Source organism: Neopsephotus bourkii, unplaced genomic scaffold (assembly GCF_033783945.1).
Source record: "Neopsephotus bourkii isolate Nb327-2 ecotype Australia unplaced genomic scaffold, CSIRO-AGI_Nbou_v1 NB_1760, whole genome shotgun sequence".
Classification (NCBI taxonomy): domain Eukaryota; kingdom Metazoa; phylum Chordata; class Aves; order Psittaciformes; family Psittacidae; genus Neopsephotus; species Neopsephotus bourkii.
In genome coordinates, this window is record NW_026902234.1 from 7,924,021 (window position 1) to 7,942,744 (window position 18,724).

The window sequence follows — 18,724 nt, forward strand, 5'->3', positions numbered from 1 at the left end:
AGTTTGAAGCCAAGTCAAAGTCAAGCTATAAAAGGTATCATTCTAAATAGGAAAGAGCGTAACTGTTTAACAATGGGGGTGGGGGAGAGAAAAGACAAAATTGAGGGCATCTGGTGATGGGGTCTGGGGGTTTGGGTTTAGTTTTGGGGTTTTTTGGTGTATGTGTGGGGGGGGAAGACCTGTGGTGTGTTGGGCTTTATTATTTTTCCAAGGGGTGTTTTCAATTTGCCTCTGCCCAAGTGCATCCTACTGTTTTCTCATTTACCTCATGTCCAACCCTTTTCCCCATATGCACCTGCACTTTCTTCAAAGACTCACAATGCTCTGGTTTCAAAGTGCTTTTGTGAGTGTGGCTTTGCTGTTTGCTTGTCTTATTAACTTCACTTTGAAAGTGACTGACAGCTCAGTTTCTCAAAGGAATTCTACTAATTATTTGTTAATTCCTCTAACAGCAAACACTGCAATCTGAATATCCCTGTACTCTGTGGCCAGCATATGGTGAGTGTAACAGCATGTAGAAAGTGAAACCATAAGTTTGCAAACAGCTTTGCTGGCTCTTTTTTGACTCTTCCTTTTCAAAACAAAAACATAATTACTATTGCTAGTCTGGCACGTCTTCCACCCCTCCCACCCCCCATTCTGAAGACCTCAAAAAACATGGGAAAAGGCCAAATAAAGAACAACATAAATTTATACAGAAGGAGGTAACTACTACTTAAATTCTCAGTCTCCCAAACATCACCAGTTTGGAAGATTACTCTTAGTAACTTATAAGCAATCATTAAACCTATGGGGAAATAGAGCTCCATCAAGATGAAGTTCCAGAATGCTTCCAAACAGAAGATAATGATACAGACGGGATCAAGGAGTAATGCAGAATAACACTTGCACAGCAGAAGAAGCAGCACCGTTTAATAAAATCTGTTATTTATCTGCCTACAAGCTATTCCAATTAAGTGCTCTCTTCATACAGTGTGCAGTAAATAGTTTTTGGCTACTGGCTATGTTTAGGGGAGGCCTTCTGAACTGGACCTTTGCTTGCATACAGAAATAAATCAAATCATTTTACCAAGAAGACAGAATCCTTTGCAGAATTTTAGTGGTAAAGAGGACTGGAGATACAGCCAATTATGAACATTTTAAATATCCTCAGATGCCACAGGAAGACACAGCACATCTAACAGTAGGGAAAGGACTGCCCTCTACAGACAAAGCAGTAGATCTCTGCAAGAGCTGACTGCTCTAGTTCATGGAACAGTACCAGCTCTGAATTTGCCACTTCAGATCAAAGAGGATGGCCTGAGATTCTCCTAGCTTCAGAAGCAGAAATCCCATCCACTGTAAGTGCTCTACCACCTTCTGACACCATCTTTGTGTTTTCCTTATTTACAAGAGAGCAGTCAACAGAACAAGTCTACTTCCTGATAATGAAGTCTTCAGTCTTGTCAGTCTCCTAGCATAGAAGCAATATAGTATAGGCAAGACCTGGATTGGTAAGCAGGTAATTTTGCAAACACTTCCTGAATTATTATAACCTCCCCAAAAGAATGTACAGAATAAGAGTGGCTTGTCAGAATGCAAAGTAATCCCTACTGTCTCCTGCAACAGTCTCAACCAAACTCTGCCCAGCAGACAAATAGGTAGTAAATACTCTATATTATCAGTGGTTAGGAGTTAAGCAAAAGGTTATTTTAAGAAAAGTCACAAGAACTCCTAACTAAGGGAGCATCAGCCGAAGAGCCAATAGGTCTCTTTTAGCAAACCAAAAAAGACCAGTGAGACTTTCCATGAAGAAGAGGTCTAAGGAAGTGACACAGCGGTCATCACTTCTGGGATGTGCCACCTGGAATACTGCATTCTTTAGTTTGGGAATTAAAAAAAATATATATATAAAAAAATCAATAGGAATAGAACTTCTCTAAAGCCAGAGCACCTGCCCTGCTTCAGATGCAAATGTTGATGTAAGACTGCATAAAAGCTACAAGAATTATTTTGGGAAAAAAAAAAAAAAAAAGAAGGTATAGATTCAGTCTTCTATATGTGGATTTTTTCTTCTTTTTTGTAAGAGGAAGAATTTCAGGAAGGCTCCAAATCTTCACCACTGTCCAAAACAGGATTCATCCTCTATCTCATATCAGAGATTGTGCACCTGTGTTTGAATGGCAGTGAAGCAGGGGTCAGAAAGTCACCCATAGTCAAGATGGGGAATAATGAACAGAAAGTGAGAATTTCAGAGCTACAGAAAGCTGGTACAGCCATCTGGACACAACCAAGTAGGCTGAGAAGTGCCCAACTCATCTACACAACTAACACTGAACAAGAGGTAACAAAAGAAAGGTCTAAAAGCAACATCCTGAAACTGCAAGGTACCATATCAACATCAAAACAAGGAAAGTTTTCTGTATGGATTAAATCTCCCACCTCTTTCTCTATCTCAAAGCATCATGACAGCAGGAAATGGTGTACTAAAGTCTCAGATCCATTAACCTGTCTCAGTACAGTGTCCAGCACAAGGCATGACAATTATGTCATTCAATCCCAACACTAGATACAAAGGAAATAGAAATCAAATGCTAAGTAGCTCCCTCTAGGACTGTCTACAGTATTTTCAGTGCATTCTGCTTTACAAAATTTACCCTAAATCACTGAGCCTGAACCACGGCTTTCTTCCCCATGCAAGAGGAGGGAGATGGAGCTAGCATAAAAACATTAAAGGTGCCACTTAAAATGCCTTTTATCCCATCCACATCACCTTCAAAGAAAATCATTCATTGACACAAAAGCATCAACTTGACTAGTTTTATATTATTAGATTACATATATACACAGAATATGTATAAAGAGTGTAATCAGATGATGTGTGGAAGAAGACAGAGGTGACAATTATATCCCAAGAGCTGACCCCTCAGATGGCACTCCTGAGAAGTTGCCGTTTTTAATGTCTCTCTCGCAAACACCACAGATACTTCATGGTTAGTCATATGCTAATTTTCAGAAAAGACTGAACTCTTTCTGAGGTTATCAACCTACCATAAGGTGAGACAACACATACAGGATTGTCTCTGTGTGCCAAATCAATTAAAAATATCTCTGCTCATTACACACAACACACTACCCTGTTAAGACAACAAAAATGCTTATACAGCAGTTTTAAACATTTTTTACAAAGACATCAATCTTCCCCAGTGTCTAGTACAACTAAGGTCTTAAGTAATTTCTTACATCACCTGAAGACTTTTGAGTGATTCTTATCATCTTTAGGTATGACTACTAATACTTTGGCTATTACAAACCTGTCCTTCCAAATCTGTGTTGAAATAAACTGTGTGGTCTACCTTTAGACTTTTAAAAAGTCTTTCTAGGCTTTCCAAAATATTGCTCTCACTTGCAGCAAGTTTTCTTTCCAGACCTTGACTTTCGATAATAACAATAATTGGATTTACTTCAGCTGCAATAATACATCGGCATTTTATAACCGATGTTCAGGCATGTATCTATTTGCTAAAGCCTGAATCACTTGCTCTGAAATAGCTCTCTACTTTTAGAGGAAAAATTGCAGACACTGCCAAAATCACAGAGTTTGATCTTGCAAATCAAATTAACAGTAACATTACATTGCAAAAGTTTCTTGTCATATAAATAAAAAGAACAAGACAATCTTGCAGCTAGACAGTGTTGATATGTGACAGTCTAAATACACCTTTAAAATTTACATATTTGAATTCATTTTTTCAATTACCGAGATTGCAATGAACTAAAGTTTTTATGCCCACAGAATATGAAACTTCATCTTAAAGCGTAAGAAGTGAAAGGAGCTAAAGACACCTTTTAAAAGTATTCTCTGGTTACATACCAATAATGCCACCTAGTGGTATGACAGATCTAAATTTTCTTTCTGAATAATTTAAATTTATACCCAACCTCTCCTGGAGGTTGTACAAGCACTAGAGGAAGCATAAGCTTGCAGCCCTTTTTCACCACATATAGATTGCTGCCTCTTATTCTACACTCAAGATGTTTTCAAAGATGGACAATTTTAGAGCATTTTGTAGAACGGTATTTTATGTCCATGACCAATTTTCTCAAAATGACATACATTATAAATGATAATGTTTTGTTCAGCTTTCGTTTGTTTTAGGGGATTTTGTTTGTTTTTCTTGGGTTTGGTTTGCTTGTTTGGGTTTTTTTGTTGGTTAGTTATGTGGGGTTTGGGGTTTCTTTTTACTATTTTCTCCTCTTAGAACAAGTCTCCTGATTCTACAACTTTAGGACTTTATGAGCAAGAGGTTGCCCAGCATTAACTGTTCAGTGTAACTGCTGAGCAAGATGAGTGATGTCCCCTTTCTGTCACTCATCTAAGGAACCGCTACACACCCTAACAAAGCTCAGTCTAAAAATAAGCTATTCACAGTTCCCCAGATTTTTTCCAGTGCAAATTAAAAATTTACGTAAGTCCATTCACAGGCTATTCTGAAAGTGTTGCAGCAAAGCTGTTCAGGCTGTAAGAACCGTTGCGTAATAACCTGTTTTTGTCAGAAGAGTCAACCTTTGCTTATTTTTCAGAGTTGATTCATATACCTACTTCATCCCGTACACACCTTACAGAACTTTAATTAAGTGCTGAGGAACCATTTCAGGAAAGACATTCTGCTTTCTCCCAAAACATATTTATTCAAGCATGTTCTTATTACCCAGCAGACAAGCCATTTTTTGTCCTCTACCACCCCCCTTTATTCCTCTGGCAGCTGAGCTCATTCTCCTTTCACATCTGGCTGGCAACATGTGCAAACTGTATGAAGTCTTCAGTTTCTTGTTGAGGCTGCATTCTGAATTTGCTGAGTTGTTCAAAGTTGGGACTATTCAAAAAGATGGTGGAATGCACCCTCTGATATTACTAATCCAATTACACACTGAGTGCTGTGAGAACATGAGGAAAATTAACTTCAAAAAGTAGCCAAGCTCCTGCACTCTCCCCAAAGAGCCTGCCCTATTACTGTTGTTGGAGGCAGCAGACTGGGCTAAGTAAACCACACATCTGACAGTAGGGAGATTTTTGACGCAATCAGTTCTCAAACTCTCCTTGTGATTGACTTGCAATTTCCAGAAAAGATTCTTTGATTTTAAAAAATAAAAAGCCAAAGGGGAGGACAAACAACTAACCAACAAAAACTCTTCCACTTTTAATGATGACCACAAGAAAAGAATAGAAAGATTATTTCCTGACCTCCTTCAACTCATCTTAAGTGGTACACCAGATACACTTCTGCTACCCTGCAAAAAACTTACTGTTTGGGTTTTGCATTTGTTTGTTTGGGGTTTTTTTAAATACACTCTTGTGGACTGAATCCTATTACTTGTGAAAGGAACTGAAATTCTGCACAAACTTAGCAAGACAGTGGAGGACAGAACTTTTCCATATAATAGTATGTAACGCAGACAGCTACTTTTAGAGAGTACATACTAATTTTGTGTATAGTAGTTACATTTTAAATTCCAGCATTTAAAGACTATACAACCCCCCTAAAAATTATAAAAAATTGGCAACATAAAATGAATACTACTTCACCGAATAAATTCCTGTATGTATCTGAGTACTTTACTGACAAAATATTAGTTCTTTTAAGCTCTGATTAAGACTACAGAGCCTGCATATAAAACACAGGCAATTTAGAGGCAAGAAATGTAAAATGATCAAGCCAAGAGAAACAGTTGTTTCTTTTCAAGATTTAGCTGCTGTCCATGAATTTTAAGAGAGTCTCTCAAGAGGAGTGAGGTGCAGAAATTCAATGAGGCTAGCTTAGTTTACTTATATTATTCATGGTGGTAGACACTGAGAATAGAGCTTCAATGACTCTCAAATTGGAGGAGATGCAAACCAGGATTATTCCCCTGAATTCATTTTAGAAATTCTATAAACAACAAAATGGCCTTTACTTTGCCCAGTTCTACTTAATCAGCTACATGATAATGGAAGATTAACAGTTACAATTCCTGCTGTCTAGACTGCACTACCTGTTTTGACTACCTCCCTACTGTAACAAGACCGTAACAAGGTCTAGACAGATACACCTACACGTGTATAAAATGTTCTCTAAGTACCCGTCCTGACAAAAATCACAGGTTTTACTGCCAGCAGGGGTAGGGAAAAAGGTATTACAAATGGTATAGCTGTTAGGAACAGGTATCTACAAGCACGCTTTTTGTTCAGGTGTATGAGACTGTGTCAATGAACACACATGTGAACCGGTTAGTAAGTGTCACTTATTCAAACCTTAGTGCCTTCTTCATCAAAAGCGTATCACAGCAATTAGTCAGACAGCCCACTTCTGTGAAGCAATGTATATTTTAGACAAGGGAATGTCACAGAGAAAACCAAGTGAGATTCCAATCAAATACTTGATGTAACTAAAAAAACTGTCAAGTTAAACTCATGGTAACAGAAACTGTTAAGATCTGCAGGCTGTGAAAGCAAATGCTTAAATGGGTTTCCTGAAATGGTATATAAAGGCTAGATCAGTAACACTAATGGAGGTCACCTGTACTGGACTACAGGTTAATCTGAGAGTACTATCATAAACCAATAACGCATAAAGTCAGCAGATTTGTCAACAGTGAGGTTTATGAGAACATCAGACAAGAAGTAGGTGACTTGTACTGAATTTTACCCTACTTGGTACAGCCTACCAAAGTATACCATCTACCATGCACAAGACTAAACCGGACTATTGTAATTTGGAACGAACAGCAAAGGAAAACAGCTATTTCACCAAAATATATTGTGAGGTGCCTGCGAACCAAACATGGCATTGCATAAAAAACATTAATGATACCTCCATATAAATAGGACTGATGCTTCACTTGGGAATCGTATATATTATATGCTCACTTACATTCAAGAAGGCTAATGAAAGCCATCAAACAGGGTCAAGGAGTGACGATAATGAAAATACAGAGAACAAAAAGAACTTATGTGATGGGGAAACTAGGAAATAGTGGCTAGATGGCCTCTCAAACTAAAAACTCTTCAGATACCCTAATGTTATTTGTAAAGAATATGCAAGCACACTGCAGAAAGCTATTACATGAAAAAATAACACTGCCACCAGCAAAATGCATAAGCTGGCAAGAATATACTTAACTGGAATTCACAGAATATTTCTACAGTCTCATTATGGAACACCCTTCCCACAAGAATACAGGGAACAAAAATCTAATCTTCATATACAGCATCATCAATTTAAAGAAGAGGTTATATGACACAGCTGTCCAGAACTGCAAGCAACTGGAACTCAGCAGTGCTTCTGTTACTTCCTCTCACTATGCTAATTACAAAGTACAGCTCCTAACTCCCCAAGAGTTAAGATACTGTTGGTTTTGAGCTTAAATATCAAACTCAAATTTATTGCCTGTGGTTTATTAAACTGCTTCATTACACTACACTATCACACATGCACAGCCATTATCTGGAAGTCCAAAACAGTTCAGTTCAAAATATTTTTTCGGATAGGCTTGCACTAATGTGTATGCACTATCATAAAAACTGTCACAACCCATTTTAAACTTCTATACTCTTGCATTTCTCCCATTTGCTAGAACACGGAGCAAAGCATGTTTTAGACCATCCTGGCCTTTACACTTAAACCCAAGCTACACTATGGAGATCACACATCGGGTAACAAACTACCACTAAACTTCACACAGTTTAAAGAAAATGATAAACCAGAAAAAAAAAATCTACAGTTTGCTTGCTGATTATGTGATATAACTTCAAAAAGCTTTACAAAAACTATGCTAAGTTTAAATAGTTCAAAGCCAGTAATAAGCGTAACAACTAAAAAACACAAAATGGAGAGTCCTACTAAAAATTATGTTCTTACCTTTTCCAGGACTTAGGTTTTGGTCTATAAACACCTTAAGCTCTCCATTGGCTTCAATTAGTCCAGCCTGTTAAAGAAAGTAACTTTTATTAAAACTTAGAAACAGAGATACCCTTTACCATTAACGATGGAAGATAACATACTAGAAGTCTCTGCTGCTACTAGCTGTATTGGTCACATAACCAACACTACGTAATGGCATTGTTTGTGGCATAGTATTTGCAAAATTTTTTTAAAACTTGATTTTATAAATACCATGCTCTTAAAAAGCAAGCAGAAAATCATTTTATACCTACTTTGCTATTTTGTCCTAAGTTCTTACAGTGTACATGCACTGTTTTAACAGGCATCTGAACACCCTTCTAATCAGAACCAGACATCTGTGACAACACCATTCTCTGTGGAGATGCTATTTACCTGTCACAGAAGTTAAAAACATTACAGCAAAACCAGCAGAGGTGGTAAAGAGCACCTTAACCCATTTTAATCAGAAAAGAGGCATTAAGAAGAAACATACTGAGCCCTTAAGTGGAAGAGCTGTGTTTATAAAATAATCAACATCCTTTGAGAAAGATCACATTACAAGTTATTTTTAAAAGTAAGTTTTGGATAGAAAACATTTATTAGTGGCATTAAGTACTTGACTCAATAATTCCCTGGCATCTCCAGACAAAACAGTTCTGAAAAAAAAATAAATAATGAACACAGGACATACAGACTGTTTCCATTTAGAAAGAACAGCACGAAAATTAACACTTGTACTTAACCATAATCTAGCATGTGGTGTTACAGACGCTAAAAAGTCCCTAGCCACATTTTATGCATAGCTGGCATTTTTGCTGGCTGCCAAGTCTGACAGTCTTCAAGAGACAATTAAGTGGTTTGCTGTCAGTGAGCAGCAAAGCTTTTCCCTTCGTAGTCTACCTGAAGAGCCCTAGTCATGTTTTGCCAGAAGTTCAGCAAATCAAGCGAGCCACTAGAGGATGCTGTGGTGCTGTTATTTGGCAGATGTATGACAGCAATGATTTTCTTAGGACCGGGAACTTCACAAAACAAGGAACTTTCTGTCCTTGGTGAAAGAAAGGGGAGAGGGGAGAAGATGACCAAGGCCTGGGGACAGCCTGGAAAGTGAGCAGAAGAGAAATTTTGCTAATGGAAGCATAAAGACCAGTGGCCTGTAACGGCATGGCAGTGGTGAGGGTCTGGTAGCACAAAGAAACCTTAAGTAAGGAGACAGCAGAACTGACAGGTAGAATGAAGAGTCTGTGACAGTTCTGTCCTCCATTGTCCTAATTCTCCCCTCCTGAGATACCCCACCAAGTGTCAAATCAGCATTTTTTTTTAAGCCAACCTCAAGAATTTACCAGTATACAGTGCCTGTTTTCCATCTTGCCCACAGTAGGGATGCAAAGGTCCACTTGAAGAAATTTGTTATACTGCCCTACTTCAGGCACCAGAGCTTTCTATAAGCTTAATTCTTCATAACACTTACTATACTTACTACATAATTCACAAGGGTAACAGACTACATCAGACACTCTCAGAGAAAGAAGTTAATACTCATCAGCATGAATTGGTATCATGTACAAAGATGTTATTAGACCTACAAAGATGTTACTACAGCTACATTGTACAGCAATTTGACATTCCAGAACACTGGAACCCAATGGCTATATGAAGATGAATTTTCAAGTTTTACATTATACTCCCAACTCTACCTCAATTTCACAACAGAAGTGTTTAAACCACAAAGGAAGTGCAGCATCACTGCCTTTATTTCTTTAAATGCAGTCCTTCACAATTTCTATTCAACAACAGAAAGAGGTGGCTTGTGCTCAAGTATTCCTGCAAATTCACTTTTCCATGAAAATCAAGAAGATATCAATGAGACTGGAAAGACATTTAATATATTGTTTGTGATCAGTTGACCAGGAATATAATGGCTGTTTTAATCTGTAATGTCTTTCATTTTAGAAGAATTATTTCATTTTAGAAGAATTTAATATTTTTGAATTATTAAATCCATTCATTAATTTAATATACAAAAGCAGACTTACATCAAGCTCACACATCAGTTACAATGATAATCCAAAGCCAACTATTTAAGCAGTGATATTCAGCAAACTCGAGTATTAAATACAAAATACTATTTCAGCAATTACAAATCAGGCAGTTCAGTAAGCAGCTACTTAGTGGTCCCTTCCTATTTTTATTAACTATTATGGTCTCAAATATAACCATTTCTATTAATTAATTTTATCCTTAAGTATTTAACCAACCACTATACCCTAGTATCAACTAATGTTACAAGCTTCAAGTTTTCTTCTACCTAATTAAAATATACACTGGTAATATTGGCCAAAACAGTATGCAACTCCAAAAACCACAAGGTAACCTGGCATTACAAAGGGTCAGGTTACTGCTGCATGTCCTGGACCATGCTATTGTGTGATTGAAATTATGCCAGTCACTGACAAATGGGAGGACACTGCAAAAAACATTGTATTTAATCAATAAAGAAATACAACTTGGGAAAAATCAGAGAACAGCCATCACTGAAAGACAAGAAGAATCCCCTCAGGAACCACAACACTGATGAAGAGTACAGTAGTAACATTCCACCACCTTTCCGTACCAGTGGTCTTACTAAAGGTTCAGCTCTAACACTTAAAATGGCTGGTAAATATTCAACTTATTTGTAAGAGTATGCCTAGGAAAGACTCCAAGAGAACTATTTGGAAAGAATATGACCAAATCCCACAGCAAATAGCACCCTCAGCTGCTATTATTGATAAAGAAAACTAATTTCTAATGAAAATTCTGTTAATTCTAGCCTTCGTATGCTCTTCACTCTTCTGGATACATTATGCAATTCTAAGGTTATCAAAATTTACCACTAGTTTTGAGCCTTCTCACTCACAGATATAAGCTTTTGGGGGGAGAAAAACAAAAAGCAAAACTTCCATCCTGCATGAAATTCTGGTGCCTTTGTTCTAAAATGGAAATACTAAAATAAATATTTCCATGCATTTCAGAAAAATTCCCACCATTTTTCAAGCATGTTCTTTGGGATAGGAGACCAAGATTACTCCCTCTGTAACCTATGCAGCATAGTACAGTGCCCAAAAGAAAGAAAGAAAAGAAATAGAGGAAAATGTGACCACAGCTCCCATGAGGTCTATCAGTCACAGATTCACAATGGGAAGGACAACACGCAAACAAAAAAGCAAATAAAAACAAACAAAAAAACCCACACACAACCCAACCCCCCTCCCCAAAACCAACACACCCCAGCAACAGAACCAAACATATCAGCAAGAAGTATCTGCTTTTCCCCAGTGGAAAACTGACCTGCCAAGGAGGGTTTAGACATCAAAGATATTTTTTTTTCTGATGGGAAAATAAACATAGCTTTCAGGCCTTATCAGGCTACTCGTTACTATGTACTTTATTTTTTTTCATCTGATAATGCCTTTATTATTATTATTATTCCACATTTTCTTCTTATCTTTCCATGATTCTCAATTTCAAGATGCATTACTTCCTTTGATGATAACACTAGGGCTGCTTGAAATAATACCATGCTCTTGATTCTCAATTCTGAAAGCTTATTAAGTGCATACAACTTCACAATTTAGTACTGTTTTCCTCTTCAAAGAGACCCTGTGGCTAGCTAGGTATAATTCTCTGGCTACATTAAGAACTTCCTACCATCCTAAACAGGCAATAGACACACCCTTTATCCTTGTCACATGACAACAGAATTGGCAATTTAAAAAAAATGTTTAAAAAATCTTGACACTCAACATGGATTCTAAACTGTAGTAACTTAAGATCTCCTTTCCACAAATCAGAGGAATAAGGTTAAAGACCACTGGACAAATAAGTAAGTCTGGTAATTTTAGTTGTGGAAACTATGCTGGAGCGGAGACCCCAAATATTACCTGGGCTTTGTCCCATCACATCATTCAGAACTTCTAAGGAAAAGAAATCAATTGATGCGCTAAACATATCAAAACTTCAACTGAAGTTAGCTTTGGCTGGCTGTGAGGTCATCAGCCGTCAGGGGACTAAGGGCTGGAAAGTCTATTTTTGCTTTGTTTACAAGGAAAAGCTAAAAAGACTAAAAGTGCCCTCAGCCTGAAAGTCAGTAAACTGGGAAACATCTTTTTGTTGGGATTAAAGTTAATCTGAAACAAAATTTGCTCAGAATTACACTTATTTAGTAAGTTCCTTAGTGCAGACTATCACAGAATAATTTAGTATCTTACTAACAAGACAGAAGTTATGCACCAGAAACACTCTTATGACAAAAGTATCATGTCTTCCACAGCTTTGCAGATTCGTAACTCAATTTCTTAATAAAAACTGATGTGAAATTAATTCACTGAACTTTTAAATTAAACATAAAAGTTTCAAGCTGAGTGTGGACTGAAGGACAAGCAACCTATAGAAGCATGACCAAGAAGCTTGACTGAAACAAGATTGGACACGTACATGTGGTAAGTCTATCACATTTATGAGAGGAAGGTCCCTCCACTACTTTTAAGTAAAATAGGGAACAGAAGGGTGCTTTTACGCCACAGAAATACCTTTTATCTTACTTTTAGATAACAAGACCATTTTTAGTACACTTCATGAAAAAGAGACCTAAGAGCAGCAAAATGGGCAGAGAGAAATGGAAACAGAGGTATTTGCCAATAGGTACTGAGAACAGAAATCTGCGAACAGAAGGTTAAGCCCTCTAGATTGAAGCACAGCACTGGGTTCGACAGCAAAACGCGAAATGTTCGTGCCAAATATACAATAATGGTTACAGACTGGGAGTCAGAATGGGATAGACAGAAAAACAGGCAATCTGGGAACTGTCTAGGAACAAAACAGAAAATGAGGTAGAAAATTAGATGAAAGATGGCAGATTAAGGGTTGAGGTAGAGAAACTGGGAGTCACTGAAAAAGTAGAGGCAACAGAACTGAAAAGAACCTGTAAGAAATCTTTACTAAACAGAGACTGGACCCTTTGAGAGGGAAGAACACAGGAACTGGGAAGACAAATACAGTCTAGTCTAAACTATGACTGAAAGGATAAATAAGCTGGGACTCGGACTGAGAACTTAAAAAATACATCACGAAAGAAACAGTAAAGACAGAACCAGAAAACAGAGGAACTGGAAAGGAACAGTATACCTGTTAAGAGTACATTTCCTCCCAAAGGTTGTCAAAGGCATCAGGAGGATGCTTCTCCTGTCTAGAGATGTTTGCAAAGCCTGTTAGTCAACAGCCACTCATCTTGTGCAAACTGCACCTAACTCAACCGGTACACAAGGACAACCTCTACTCATTTCGCTGCTTAAGAGTAGGCAATAAATGTAAAGGCCCTATGACATGCAATTTTGTTACTTGCCATGTCACTGACAATGTTGAGGTTTGTTTTGGGTTGTTGTTTTTTTTTGTTGCCTTACTTTAATATTAGGAAGCTACAAACACACACAGTGGAAAATCAGCACAGCTACAAAGTAACGCTCTTTAAGCAACCTTAATTCTTTCACCCTGTCCAGGGTTCAGGAAAAACATAAGCACATGTCATTTGCAACAAGATGATAACGCACTATTTTTCCAATGGATTCTCATTCAGGGACCAAAGCAAACATGCTCTGGAAATGAATCATCACGTAACTGCAGGAAACTATTTTTTATGGGACATCAAATTCATTTTACAGAAATTAAAAGGCACTTAAGAAGTAGAGGACTGAAGCGAAGGGAACAAAGTTCTTATATTTTTAAAACATTAGGATTTCATTTTGCAAATGAAGTCAGTAAGAACTATTCTTTACTGTATAAAGTAATACAAAAAAACTTTTATAGTCAGGCTATAGGAGTTTGATCCTGCAAAATTCTCAGATGTATTACTTCACTGACTCTTAGTAGCTGCCTTCTGAAACAGAGCTCGTGTCACATCCTCAGTTGATGGCACCACCTTCAAGACTAATGTGCTCTGTCAGCCAATCAGCGATAAGCTGTACCACAGAAATGAGCTTTCAGAAAAGTATACTGGAATTATTAGCACTTTAACCAGCAAGGGCTAGTAAAAGCATTAGATATTAAAGATTTGGATCACACAAAACTGCAAAGGTAAAAACTAAATACAGATTAGTATCTCAGTTAAATACATCAAACTTATGTCTGAATATAGGCTCCACCAATTCTACACATAAGCTGGACACTGTGTGTACAAGAATGACACCTGAGGTCTCCTTACTGCAGAACGTATCAAGACCATTCTTTAGCTTTCTTGGCTGTTTGTTCCGAACACACAGAGCAGCACATCTAGAATTTTGCAAAAACTAAATGAAGAATTCATTTTGAAGACACGTCAAACAGTGGTCCAGTCTAAGCAGCAGCACAGATCAAAAACACCACTGGAGCTAAAGCCATTATACTGTGTTGTTTCTTAGAGTAATTCAATTGCCCAAGTGATACAAGTCTTGCAAAATTTAAAGCTGGCACCCCAAAATCTAATGGTGAAGCTGTAACAGTGAATCAAAATAGAATACAAGATTTCCACGGTGAGTATGACCAAAACACTGGTTTGCTACTTTGCCAAATAAACCAATCGGAAAACAAAAATCATTGTTTGCATGCTGGACCAAACACACATATGGAAACAGGTACCACCAGCAGCCACTTCCACAGCAAGCTCCTGGTGCCATTCTAGACTTGACATTAACAGATTTTTGGTTTTCCAGCCAAATTAAATCTTTACCGCCATTTATTCAACAGCATCTGAACCACGGCCGAAATCAACAAACTGTTGTTAAAAAGGGCTTGTTCCAATGCCATTTGCCTCACAAACATCCTTATCAGCCTATTATAAAGCTACAGCAGCCCACAATGTAATTTTCAAGCAAGACTGTCTAACAGTTAATGCAATACTGGGACACTTTGCAAATGTAACATGACACAAGACAAGTAGCTAGAAGCATTTGTGGGGATATGGACCACTGACAATCTTTAAAATCAAGCTGTCTGCTATCTGTCTGAGAACCACTTCAACACAGAGACGTTTAGCAAAGATTGGCCCATTTTTCCTCCCACTTCTAATTAGCCACAATAAATCTCCATTAAATGAGACCCAGGCAAACACTAAATAAGTGATCCCTAGTGTAACTTAACTTTTAAAAGCTGCATTTTTGTTTAGTGTGTTAAGTTGACAGCATGGTGTATTTATCCAGTAATACTACAAATACATATTTATACTGTCCTTAACTAACATATACAATCAATAAAGAAGTTAAAACACTTGAAGGGTACAAGAAAACGCTTTATTTACACAAATAAACTGGCAAGGTGAAAGGCCAACTTCTGAGCTGCTATTTTCTGACTTACAAAGGGGAAAAAAGGGGAAACTATTATTGTGTAATTGGGATGTAAAAAGCTTAAAGATCACTTCCCTTCTGCCTTCTTTAAAAAAGCATGTTTTAAAATTTTAACAACATTCGAAATCCCAGATCGAGATGCCTTTTTAGAAGACCTAATTTTATCTTATTTGATCTTCAGTTTGCAAACTTCTGAATACTTTAGAACTCACTAAGGTCAAACAGAAATGTTATTAAGCTACTGAGAAGTCACTGAACTAAAATGATATCAAAAAAAGCTGATTTACTTAAGATTCACTAAAGACTTAACTTTTCTAGTCTGCCTCACTGAAACTCCGAGTATATAACCAAAAATAAATATAAAAGGAGAAACACATGCTGGTATTTTAAGAAAAGTCTGAAAAACATTTTGAAAATTTCAATACTTTCTAGGCGCTGAAAGTGCATCATGCAAAAGCGATCCAAGATACATCTTTTTCCTACTTCCATTAGTCTTTTTTTTTAATCCATCCCAAACGTAACTTTTTCAGACCACAAAGACTTGCTCAAGATTGATGGAGAAGCACCACAGGAAAGTTATTAAGTACAACTTCTGTGGTGTTCTCGGAAAATTAATATGCAGAAGTGCAGAGCTTTTTCCCCCAAATTTAGCAAACCTATCCAGTAAAGCTGCAGTAAGAAATGAATTTGCTGTGGGGTTTTGAATATCCTTTGAGTGAAATATTTATTAATACTGTAAAATAATGTAATTGGATTGAACTACATACCCAAAGGTACTCCAAATACTCAATTAAAATAAACCATCAACATTCATCCCTGTATCTCTAGGCCTCTTACACAGTAACGTTAGATCAGGTCTTGAACTTTGTTCAGGCAGCACTTCTTACATGGTATCCCTCAGATTTACACATGTGCACACTGCTTTCTTTGCAAAGTTAGATACCTGGCTCATAGCTGCTACTCAGTAAAATTAATAAAAGCACCAGAATATACCGAAGAGATAAAGTAAATTTTAGGCAACCTAGAAATTAAGAGAAAAATCCTTCATAATGCAATTCAAGTAAAAGATGTCAGTAAACTATAATTAAAAAAATAATTATAATCTAATTCTAGAACGAGCAGTTCAAAAGCCAGTGCCATGGTCAGCAACCCATGAAACACTAAAATGCATGAGCTTTCCAGAAGAACAGCTCTCAAGAAAGATATTTTAGTCTGTGAGAAACTCTGAAGACTAACAGTGGTATGTCAGTTTAAGAAGCTCATGAAACACTGAATTAGTTTTTCAACTGCCTGTTCTTCATGAACAATTATATATTTTTTAAATGACTGGAAACAGTCAATGCGATGTTGGTGAATAACTGAAACAATCATAAGCAACTGCTACTATAGACAGTATTTTGTTTATGTAATTTACCTATTTTGATATATGCTGTTACTGAGATCAGAAGGAATCCTACTAATTACTTTTGTCTAGCCCCTTTCTCCTCAGTACACTCAGTAACACCATGCACTGGGCTACCCTCTCTAACAGATCCAGTTCCTGCAAGCAACTCCTGCTTCTTCTCTTCTACATAAACAGTGGCTGTTAGAGAGAAGACCCACAAGCTTCTCCTTCTTTATGGCTGCTTAAGAGGCCTCAACAGTCCATTTGCAACAGAAGTACCTGAGAGGCAAAACACGGTCACAGCACAAGTTGGAACTTCAGCGACACTACAGGAAGTGTTAATTTAGTGATGGAAGGTATGTTAACCGTTGATACTAGAAAGTATTTGCTGCCTTAATTTACTGATAATTCTCAATACATAACAGAATATGAATGGCCAGCAAGTATACCTCAGTCTTAGAGTGGAAACTGAAAGAAAAAAAGGAAGTTACCAAGTTTACTTTCTTGCTACGGTAATTCCTGCTCCTTCTTTTGCTGCTGCCTCATGCCTAATTTTAAGCATGCCAAGGATGGACAGCTCACAGTTCCAACTAGAGAACCGCACTCCCCACCAAACTATTAATGCCATGAATCCAATGAGCAGCAGAAGTCAGCTGAGGACCTCAGTGCGTACATCTGCCTCCACTCCTCCAGCTCCTGTCTGGAAGGTGCTACATTTGTAAGCAGTGAAAGAGTTTACAGCAGCTTAGCAAATGACACTGATTAACCAGAGGGGATGGCTAAGATGGAGTTTCTGGAGACTGTCTGCATGTGATGACCACCTCTGTCTCAGACCAAGAAACTTCCTACACGGTGCAAATGTACGTGCCAAACTGTACCAAATTCCACTGACCTCAACTTCATTTGTCATTCAGCCTCTGACAAGCAATAGAATGATCCCACTCCCAAGGTACACAAGTCCTTGAGATACTGTAATTGATGCTCTCTTGTCCACGTGTTTTTTCCCATTGTTTCTTTAAATTACACAAAAGGTAGTCTTCAAATGAAGTAATGAAGGTCTTCTGAACTGAATGAATGATATTCCATGGCTGATCTGCCTGATTCTGTCAGAACTGCTTCTCAGCGCCACCACACAATGATCATTTGCGTAAAACTAAAAAATTGCTATGCTTATTGCTATTACCAGGCCACAATGTGCTTATCTTTTTTTCCCCTTTACATTTACTGCATTCCAGATACCCTACATGTTATATAAAAGGTTTCTGTTTTTATTTTAAATATACTGATATACCCAGTTACTTTAACCCTCACCAGCTAGTATTTTTTTTGCATTATTATTTTTCAACTTACCCTGCCACATTATTTCTGATTATGCTCTTAAAACTCCACCTCCAGGCTCCTAATTAAGGTGTTCCATATGAAGGTATCTTTCCCCCAGCCCCCAATAGCTTCCTGACCACTGCTGAGAAAAATCTTTGTTGCTTATTTCTTTTGGTTGTACACACTGAAAAGCATTATAGGGATACATTTTAAAGTAATATTTAACAGAATTTAGACTTGGGTCAAATAGCTGATGAGCATTATCTTGCCTTCTTACCTAATCTGTACCTTTGTAATTATTTAATTCTTTATAAAAACATTGGAGTTTACTGGTATTCTCCATCATGCTTCCTGTTTGTTCAGTTACCCAGTAAAGTCTTAGTCTGCAAACTTTTACAAGTATTTGACTTTTCAAAGAAATCTTTCAAATTACCGTTTCTGTAAAGAGGTATAAGAAGAAGAGCTGGAAGAGAGTAACAAAAGGGAAAGTGCTCTCTCCTGTGGCAGGTGGGAGGAGGGGTTAAGGAGGAGCATGTTCTCTCCTGGTGCCCTGGCTCCACACCTTCCTCTTCTGCAGAGCTGCCTGCTGCACCCACGCCGGAGCAAGCACAGGCTCCAGCAGCAAAAGAGCAGGACATGCACCAAGCCTTTGTTCCAAGGCTGGAGCACACTGAAGCATGTTTGGCCATGAAAATGCCACCTGAAACCCAGACTTAGCATAGTAACAGCACAGTCCTTACCACAGTTTAGCCATCTCAGCTCTGCTG

General features: G+C 37.6%; 1 protein-coding gene across 5 annotated transcripts in view; it reads right to left on the minus strand.

Moving 5' to 3' along the window:
- The window catches only part of TFDP1 (transcription factor Dp-1), a 43,045-nt gene that overhangs the window by 20,592 nt on the left and 3,729 nt on the right, over positions 1-18,724 (minus strand). For 3 of the 5 annotated variants that reach the window (XM_061377721.1, XM_061377720.1, XM_061377722.1), the window contains exon 3: positions 7,878-7,944. In XM_061377721.1, the coding sequence (XP_061233705.1) occupies positions 7,878-7,944 (67 nt within the window). Of the gene's footprint in view, positions 1-7,877; positions 7,945-14,121; positions 14,205-18,724 lie in introns of all 5 variants that reach the window. The other 2 variants (XM_061377718.1, XM_061377719.1) reach the window with 1 other exon arrangement.